The sequence below is a fragment of the Antrostomus carolinensis genome, unplaced genomic scaffold (genome assembly GCF_000700745.2).
Source record: "Antrostomus carolinensis isolate BGI_N321 unplaced genomic scaffold, ASM70074v2 scaffold52882, whole genome shotgun sequence".
NCBI classification, from domain to species: domain Eukaryota; kingdom Metazoa; phylum Chordata; class Aves; order Caprimulgiformes; family Caprimulgidae; genus Antrostomus; species Antrostomus carolinensis.
This window is the reverse complement of record NW_010299966.1, coordinates 1220-11398: the sequence shown is the minus strand read 5'-3', so window position 1 is coordinate 11398 and position 10179 is coordinate 1220. Positions and strand designations below refer to the sequence as shown.

Below are 10179 nucleotides of genomic sequence, written 5' to 3'. Positions count from 1 at the left end.
ATTATTATTATCATTATTATTTACATATCATTATTATTTTAGGTTTTCTTTTATTTCCATGATGAAATGGTTCTTCTCTCCCCCTACGAGTCTCCTTCCCCTTTGCCCCCCAATTCTCTCCCCTGTCCCCTGGGTGAGGGGAGTGAGCGAATGGCTGGGTTTGGCTGCCCGCCCAGTGCTGGCCCAGTGCAACCACCACACCAGCCATGGGGGTCAAACTGCTGATCCCTGCAGCAGGAGGTGCACGGGGAAGGTTCACCCCGGGAGCAGCGTTCACCTACCTCTCGCACATGTCAAAGATGAAGAGGCAGAAGGAACCAACAGCTATGGGTCCAACTTGCTTCCAGTACCCTGAGAGACGATTCCGCTCATTCTGGTCCTAATTGGAGGGTCAAGAGGTGGGGAGGAGGAGGAGAAGGAAAAGCAAGTTAGCCTGATGTCCTCTCACCTGGCACGAGCCTCCCCAGCATTGTTTCCAACACCCAACAAGTACAAGGAGTTGCCAGGTATCGCTCCAAGTGGGGCTGGAAAGCACCTTCCCTTCCATGTCGTACCCACCATCATGTGCTCCCCACAGAAGATGATCCAGAAGGACAAGAGCATGGCATAGAAAATGCCTTGTCGAATGTCTCCAAAGAGCAACATCCAAGTCCAGTCAAATCCGATGGAAAACCACTCAACGGGGATGTTAATGAACGTCATGGAAATTCCCAGAGCAAAGATGACCCTGGAGAGGCAGAAACATCATCTCCTTCCAGTTTGCAAGGCAAGGACACAGAGCCCCAGAAGACAAAGCTGTGCATGAAGAGCAACAGAAGACAATCTAGCCCTGTTTGGGCAGTGGTGGTGGGGTGTCACCACCTCCTGCCAGCAAACCCTCTGGGGCTCAGCCCCTCTGAGCAGCCCCGGGCAATCACAGCTACTCATTCTCTGTGGAGAAGAGAATGGGAAAGAAAAGAGAAGCCATGGAGGTCTCCTGCTTCCAGTGTGCCTGGGAAGAGGGAGGGGACAGAGAAGAGACTGTCCCTGTCTCCTCAAACATGGGCTCTCCCTGGGAGCAGAAACCACCTTGGTCAGGTTCCTCTCGCTTGAGGGTCACCTTACCCAGCACACAAGCCCCTACTCACTTCTCCAGCAGGACAGGAGCGCGCGTCATCAGCGTGATCCGTCTCCAGTACCAGATCATGATAATTAAAATGCTGGGGGTGAGGAAGGTCTTCATGGCAAACCACACTTTTGTAAAGCCTCCGTTTTGATGGATGCCCTGTGGAAAACCCAAGGTGGAGTTCAACAGCTGTACAAGGTTTCACATCACTACTCCACGCTTCTCCTGGCAGGAGAGGCACGTCCAGGGCAGAACATGTAAGCACACGTAGATGCAACTACTCTTTGAAAGATGCTGTTTGTCCAACACAGGAAAGGGAGCAGGTGCCTCCTTAGCACCCAGGCCATCTGAGCAGGCTTCAAAGGTCCTGAAAACAAACACCAACACACGCAGCTTCCACTGCGAGGTGGAGACCAGTCTGACCCAGGGTGGAGAAGGCTGGTAGAATTGCTCTCAGACAAGTAACGAGATACTCATGAAGCCAAGTCACCACTGGTGGGAAGAGCATCAGCCAAATGAATGCATTTCTCCAGACACACGTCCTCCCACCGCCGTCTGCAGCCACCACAGCCGGCTGGCTCACTGCTCCTGCCAAGAGGGACAGTGGTGGGAGGTTTTCCAGCTGGGAGCACCCATGGTCAGCAAGCCTCAAGGAAGGGCAGGAGCAGGGAGAGCTGACAGCCATCCCAAACATCTGCCTGGTGATGGCCAACTCCAAGACAGAGCAGGTTCCCCGTGAGCCCCGCTGTTCTGTTCCTCATGAGCTCTGATCTGCGAAAGGCTTAATCAGGCAGAGGACTCTGCACCTGAGCCAGACTGTGGTGGGGAGGAGAGGACACAGGGGAGGTTTCAGAGCTGTGGGAAGTGCTCATGGAGGTGGTCACAGGGCAGGGCAGGAGGATGGCACTGCTTGAGGCTTGGGGAGGGCTCCTCAGAAGACAGCAATCAAAGAGAGCATCCCTTGGGAAGGAGGAAAGCCACAATTGCAGGTAGGAGCTATGGGTGATGAAGAGCAGGACCTTGCTGTGGATCAAAGAGGAGCTCAGGACAGGAGCTGCAGCAGCCCCTGGGCAGACATCATGGACAGAAGCAAGATGGGCACTTACCACGAGGCGGATATCCTTGATTTCCCCAATGCCCACGTTGATGCCCTTCCTCTCGTTCACAGGGAGGCGGATGTTGATGAGGTAGTACTTGTGGGCCACGCTGCCAATCTCCATGAAGGGAAGGAAGTCACAGTCGTAGTGACGGCCCTCAGACTCCAGAGTCTAGTGAAAGGGCACAGAGCAGCAAGATGGTGATCAGCCTCAGATGGACCAGCACCTCCTCCACGGTGAGGGTCTGCAACAGCCCAAACACTGGGACCACTGCTACCACCGAGAGCCTGTTTGCTAATTCCAACCTTCACTTGGGGACAGGCTGTGCAAGTCTGGAGAACATCAGAGGTTTGGGGACGTTTTACTCGAGTTTTTCATTGTTTTGGATCATTACGTTAATGGTGTTTGAACTCAAGCACGTTCACATCTCAGGCTCTTAAATATATTTAAATTCAAGGGAGCCTTTCAAGATGAAAGGTTACTTTGGGATCCAAGCTCCCTCCCTCAGCAAGCACAACCTGAGCCAAAACAAGGTTTTGGTTTTTAGAGAGGTTCTCCTCCCCCTCTACTCTGCCCTGGTGAGGTCACATCTGGAATATTGTGTCCAGTTCTGGGCCCCACAGTTCAGGAAGGACAGGGAACTGCTGGAGAGAGTCCAGCACAGAGCCACCAAGATGATGAAGGGAGTGGAGCATCTCCCTGCTGAGGAAAGGCTGAGGGAGCTGGGGCTCTTTAGCTTGGAGAAGAGGAGACTGAGGGGAGACCTCATTAATGTTTATAAATATGTAAAGGGCGAATGTCAGGAGGATGGAGCCAGGCTCTTCTCAGTGATGCCCAATGGTAGGACAAGGGGCAATGGGTGTGAGCTGGAACACAGGAGGTTCTGCTTCAACTTGAGAAGAAACTTCTTTACAGTGAGGGTGACAGAGCCCTGGGACAGGCTGCCCAGGGAGGGGGTGGAGTCTCCTTCTCTGGAGACATTCAAGACCCGCCTGGACGCCTTCCTGTGTGATCTCATTGAGGTTCCTGCTCTGGCAGGGGGATTGGACTGGATGATCTTTTGAGGTCCCTTCCAATCCCTGACATTGATTCTGTGATTCTGTGAAACCAGGCAACCCTCTCACACATGTCTTGAGTTGGAGTTCCTCAAGTCCTGTTTCATGGGCGATACCCAGCTCTGCCCCTCGTCTGTATTTCCCACGTTTATGTGGCTGTTTGGAAATGTACAGACACCAGATTAATTTAAAGACAGGAATTCCAGTCTGCAGCACCAAGAATCATCTTTATTTAAACAAGATGCTCTGCCCTCACTGCTGGCCGTGCTCGCTGCTCCTCAGCTTTGTAGCTTGAGGCATGAAGAAGTTATTTTAAGAAACTCTCGCCCCACCTCTCCAGGTTCTTTGAGTGCTGCAGTGTCCCTGGTGGGCTAGTTCACAAAGAATCCAGAACTGCCTGGATTGGAAAAGCCCTTTAAGCTCATGGAGTCCAACCATGAACCCAACACTGACCAGTCCCCTATGACTAACCCATGTCCCTCAGCACTGTGTCTACAAGACTCTTCAATCCCTCCAGGGATGGGGACTCCACCACTGCCCTGGGCAACCCCTTCCAATGCCTCAGAACCCTTTCAGCAAAGAAATTCTTCCTCACATCCCATCTCAACTGCCCTGGCCACAACTGGAGCCCATTTCCTCTTGGCCTGTCCCTTGCTCCTTGGTTGAACAGACCCACCCCCATCTCTCTCCACCCTCCTCCAAGGGACTTGCACAGAGCCACAAGGTCTCCCCTCAGCCTCCTTTTCTCCAGGCTCAACAACCCCAGTTTTCCCAGGCACTCATTTCCTCACCACTCCTGAAGAACAAGGTTTTATCCATCGTGGAAGAACAAGATAGAAAGGTCCAAGTTCTTTAGGATGATTTGGGGTATACAGATCTCAAAGCATTGAAGCTCCACCCTGACCACAACTGTGGAGGACAACACCTCTGCAACACCTCACACCTTTTCTTCCTTTGAGTTTTATCTCTCCCTCTGACTTCATCCCCTTCTCTCGCATCGCCAAACAGAACCAACTGCACATGGAGCTCATCAGGTTTTCAAAGGTTTTGAGCCAAGAGAAAACCATTATGTTTCAAAGTTATGCCTGAACAACTCAAGAGCTTCTAGGAAACATCATGAAGGAAATGAAGAGGACAACTCCCACCACATTCCCACACCTCCCCACCTCCAGCATCATCAAAACACCTTACTTTTGGTGAGCCAAAGGTGCATTTCAGCCTCCTGATCTCTATTGCGTGTGCTATCTCCTCCCAATCGTCAAACATGTTGTCGCGATACGCTAACGACACGTCCAGGGTAATCTCTGCATTTTCTTCTGCAAGAGAAAGGAGACATCAAGCTTGTTAGAGAGGAATGGTACAGAACATCAGAAGGGTGGGAGAACCTCTAGACACTGGAAGGACATCTGAGAAGTTCACAGGTACAGAGGGGAATGGGAATTTTCGTATTCCAAACAATACAGAACAAATTCATAGAATCCCAGACTGGTTTGGTTTGGAAGGGACCTCAAAGCTCATCCAGTTCCAACCCCCCTGCCAGCAGCAGGGACACCTTCCACTAGACCAGGTTGCTCAAAGCCTCATCCAACCTGGCCTTCAACACTTCCAGGGAGGAGCAGCCACAACTTCCTTGGGCAACCTAACTTGGACAAATTACCTTGTCCAAAATGTTCATCTCCTCCCTAGTAGAGAAGAGAGAATTTTTTACTGGTCACCAAGGTCTGATATCCTCCTACAGCTCATTATGATTGTTGGGTAATGAGCATTATTTATTCATGTAACATTAGAAACAAGAATTCATATAAAACTGGAACCCAGACAGTAAGCAAGAAGAAATCCATCACCCTCTCCACCACAGGCTGACAGTAAGACAGGCTTCAAGGTGGACTTTCTGCAGGTAACACAAAGGTACACAACAGGTCTTCCACTTCAGGGAAGGACTGCACTGCCTCACAGGACTTGCTTTAAATCAATGTTGGAATAGTGTGTAGCTACAGAAATCCACAAAAAAGATGAAGTATACAGCTGTAGATGGTCACATGAACTGTATGAAGGAGAAACCCTGCAACTAATGGTCCATTTTGTTCCTTTAGATATCATAGCAGAAGTCATCTATCAACAAACCTAACCTCAGGTTTCTTACAGCTGTAGGTTCACCATCCATAAACACTGAAGCCCAACATCTTGAATACATTCCTTAACAAAGATATATTCTACCAGAAGAATGTTATATGAAAGAAACAAAAAGGGTCCCAGAGGTCCTTGGGTGGGACAGGAAGGGAGGAGGTATTTTTTAAGGCATTACAGGGCAAAGTCAAAACACATCACCAAAAGTACAAGTTGCTTCAAAATTCCCCATGACTTGGATCCTCTGCTCCTAAAAGGCAAGTTCCTGAGGTTGGAACAGATTTATTTAGGCACCATAACTGAGCAAGTTGATGAAATCCAGTGTTATGGTTGGAGGCGGCCAAGTAGCAACATATAAACACGCTTTAAAAACCCAAGGCAAGTCCATACCTGCTCCACCAGATGTAAAATCTGATTTACCAGATCCCAGGGAAGGCTCTGAAAGAGGAACACATTCTAAAACCAGCACGTGCCTGCTACAACCTCACCTCTTCTCACAGATCACCAAACTCTGAGAGCTGCAGCCATTGGAAAAGCACTGGTAGATGGCTACAGAACCACGGGGCCATGGAAAAGGCTGAGAAGATGGCTACAGAACCACTTGTGCTGTGGAGAAGTGTTGGTAGATGGCTACAGAACCACTTGTGCTGTGGAGAAGCACTGGTAGATGGCTACAGAACCACTTGTGCTGTGGAGAAGCACTGGTAGATGGCTACAGAACCACTTGTGCTGTGGAGAATTGTTGGTAGATGGCTACAGAACCACTTGTGTTGTGGAGAAGCACTGGTAGATGGCTACAGAACCAGTTCTGCTGTGGAGAATTGTTGGTAGATGGCTACAGAACCACTTGTGTTGTGGAGAAGCACTGGTAGATGGCTACAGAACCAGTTCTCATGCCAGTGTGAAAGTATCACGCTCTCACCACAAACAGCTCATGTGCATGGGATGCTCCTGAGCTCTGGGGGTCAGAAATGCCTCTGCAGACCCAAGCTGATGTGCACACATGGTCCCTCAGGGCTGCGTCACTGCACACACAGACGCCGTCTGTGCCCTGTCCTGTAGGACACGGAAGGTGTAGGTGATGCCAACACCCGTAGCTTTTCACCAGGAAGGGTCTGTGTGACCACCAGGGAGGGTCTGTGTGACCACCAGGGCTCTCACAGCAGCAGCCTGTGCGGGGAACGGGCTGCAAAGACCCACTGATACTTGGTGAGCTTTGAAGTTCAGCTCTGAAAAAAAATATCTGGTCTTCATAACTCCAACAGGAGATTGTCTCACGTCTACAAGAAACCATCAGCCCTTCAAGCTCTGCGTGTCCCATACATCTGCCATCTTCTGCAGTTATATTTTCGTTGGGAATACGCGGTGGCAGAATCACCCACAATGATGGGAAGGGGCGTGGATGGTATCTGTGGTTAGGACTTGCTATTTATACAGCGTTTGGAGGTGGCTCTGTTGTCCCTTCATGTGGATGCATCAAGATTTTTCTGAGCATTGGGTTTTTGTTCTTCTGCACATGTGATCTCTACCATCCAGATCGATATCAAGCTCCTTTCCACAGCAGCCATGAGTTAGCTCTCCATGAAACATGGAATTTGCCATCTCAGATCCGTTATTTAGAAGACCAGCAAAACAGATAAATGGGAACCTAAGGTCAAACTTGGCCCAGCTAAAAAGAATTACAAACTTCATTTCAGAAGCCATAAAAACCAACTGGAATGTTTGGGATTAAATCCAACAAAACCCAGCTTTCACTATTTCATCTCTGCAATCCAAATGTTGCTGCTGCCATGGAGTATGAAAAGCAGAAGGCAGGAGATACGCTAGCGGGTGCCTCTCCAGACCCATGGATTAGAATCTCCATCTGAATTTCCATCAGGGGAAACATCTCCCATTGGAAAATAGTTTTGTACAAAGATCCTTCGAGACTGTCACCATAACATACAGATATTGTCTGTATATACATATACACACGTATTTCAGCACAGGAGACACAGTCCCACACCAGCCCAGGCTCAGCTTTTCAGCAGCACTCCTCATTGTCCAAGAGGAACAAGTAAAGACAGTGAGATGCTCTTTGACAGAGAACTGAACTTTAAGAAGATTCGTGACTTATTTACATCAAAATGTAAGATGGTGAAGGGTCTTCTCAGCAGCTGAGGGAACTGGGGGTGTTGAGCCTGGAGAAAAGGAGGCTGAGGGGAGACCTTGTGGCTCTGTGCAAGTCCCTTGGAGGAGGGTGGAGAGAGGTGGGGGTGGGTCTGTTCAACCAAGGACCAAGGGACAGGCCAAGAGGAAATGGGCTCCAGTTGTGGCCAGGGCAGTTGAGATGGGATGTGAGGAAGAATTTCTTTGCTGAAAGGGTTCTGAGGCATTGGAAGGGGTTGCCCAGGGCAGTGGTGGAGGCCCCATCCCTGGAGGGATTGAAGAGTCGTGTAGACACAGTGCTGAGGGACATGGGTTAGTCATAGGGGACTGGTCAGTGTTGGGTTCATGGTTGGACTTGATGAGCTTCAAGGGCTTTTCCAATCCAGGTGATTCTGGATTCTGTGAATAGACAATTTGGGAGCGTGTGTCCTTTTCATTCACAGCATTAACACCCCTGAAGTCCTCCAAACACTAAGGGCAGGCTACATGCCTGTGTGTACGTGCACACGGGGAAGGAGAAGAGAAACAAGAGCTGATGTTCCGCCATACTTGGCTCCAAGATTAAAGAAAGGTGTTTCAAAACAGTGTTATTTATCATCAAAACAGTGGATCGGAGGAGTGAACAGGAGAGAAGACAAGAGACTGAGAGTCAAGCCAGCTTTTATTTCTGGAAGTGCTAAGAGAGAGCAGAGTATTTTAATTATTCAAGGCTGAGCCACAGCAGAGGAGGAAGAAGATATGCAAGGAAGGAAGAGAAAAAGCTACTGCAAAGCTCTGCTCAGCTTCCCATGTTTGAGGAAAGCAACTATTCATTTCTCCATGTACATTAATCAAGTATGTTGATCAAGATATACGTTGACCCCTCCTGCCATGCTGTGTTCAATTCTGGGGACACCAGCAGCAGAAGGACATGGAGCTACTGGAGCCAGTGCAGAGGAGGCCACCAGGATGATGCGAGGGCTGGAGCAGCTCTGCTGTGAGGACAGGCTGAGAGAGTTGGGGCTGTTCAGCCTGGAGAAGAAAAGGCTCCGGGGAGACCTTCTAGTGGCCTCCCAGTACCTGAAGGGGCTCCAGGAAGGGTGAGGAGGGACTTTGGCCAAGGGCAGGGAGTGACAGAACAAGGGGTGATGGCTTGAAAGTGGCAGAGGGGAGATGGAGCTGAGATGTAAGGAAGAAATTCTTTGTTGTGAGGGTGGTGAGACAGTGTCCCAGGTTGGCCAGAGAAGCTGTGGCTGCTCCTCCCTGGAAGTGTTGAAGGCCAGGTTGGATGAGGCTTTGAGCAACCTGGTCTAGTGGAAGGTGTCCCTGCTGCTGGCAGGGGGGTTGGGACTGGAGGAGTTTTAAGGTCCCTTCCAACCCAAACCAGCCTGGGATTCTATGATCTCCCGAGGTCCCTTCCAACCATGACCACTCTGTGATTCTGGAATACTTTGAAAAACTGTATGAAACCCAGGAACTATGATGAATCCAGCGAATTGCTGGATTTATACCCTTGTAGTTGCTGATGATCTACGTGCTTTCAACAGCAAACCTGCTCCTCATCTGCTGAGGTACCAAGTGCAGCATGAACAGCTCTCCCTGCAAAGTTACACATTGAAATGTCTCATCACCGACTCCGAGAAGTGGAAGAACCTTTAGAACGTGCTCCTGTGTCACCTCGCTGTAGGGAGCCCCTGCAGCAGTGAACACGGGGTGCAGGATTAAAGCAGCTTTAAGAGAAACACGCTGGGCCATCAGACCACAGCCAGCATCTAACGAATGGTGGAGAGGGACTTACTGAGGTCGTTGTCCATCTTGAACGCGATGTCCAGCTGCATGATGAACAGCATGAACTGGAACCAGGGGCTCATCTCCTTGCTGGGCAGGGGAACGTGGACGGCAAAGACGATATCGTTGGCTTCGATCTGCCTGCTCACCGCCTCGTCAAAGTCTTTGAGCTTCTCGCAGTGGTTGGGTCCCCAAGGCATCAGCCACTTGGTTTTGTGGTGGTTTTTCCTGACATCAATGCACTTCACTGACATGTAAGGAACAGCTGTAGTGGGGCTGGGAGCTGCAAATGGAAAAGAACCACATTTTTAGCATCTTTAGATATCTTATATATAGTGGTTTCCCCATCAAAATATGCAGCTCCCCATTCCACTATTTGAAAGTAACTGACAACACATGCATCAAATGATTCTCCTTCACAGCTCCTTGATCTTGCAGTTCAGTCATTAAGATTATTACGTCTACAGACATATCCCTGACTTTGTAGTGGGATCAAATTAGGATGAGCTGAAGCAGTGGGAATCTGCCGGTTCAGTCTCAAATATCTCAGTTAAACCAAAATCAGACTGAAAGTTCCTGGCATCAGTTTTTCTCTGCATACATCCTTCTAGTCTGCTCACTCGAGCAAACCCACTCACAGAGCCTGTGTCCACATCACAAACCTCGATGGATGGATGGATGGATGATGCTCCAGAGATCCTTGCTCACCCACTGCTGCTACCTGAAGAGAAGCATTTTTGCATGAAGGCATTTCTTCCTTTTGCTCTAAGTCAGGTGTGAAGCAATGACTATCACAACCAAAGATTTGTCTCTCTTTTTCCCCTAACCACAGTATTTTTAATTTTATTTTTTTTTAATTGAGATATTGGGGAGAAAAGAA

At 49.4% G+C, this 10179-nt stretch overlaps 1 protein-coding gene across 1 annotated transcript; it reads right to left on the bottom strand.

Moving 5' to 3' along the window:
- Positions 1 to 277: 277 nt before the first annotated feature.
- Positions 278 to 9574, bottom strand: WLS (Wnt ligand secretion mediator). The gene is made up of 6 exons (XM_010162936.2): positions 9310 to 9574; positions 4449 to 4573; positions 2212 to 2373; positions 1128 to 1264; positions 559 to 727; positions 278 to 379 (listed from the first exon to the last, which is right to left on the bottom strand). Exons 1-6 carry the CDS (start codon positions 9551 to 9553, stop codon positions 278 to 280), a joined length of 939 nt encoding a protein of 312 aa, XP_010161238.2. The 5' UTR covers positions 9554 to 9574.
- Between the last annotated feature and the right edge of the window lie 605 nt (positions 9575 to 10179).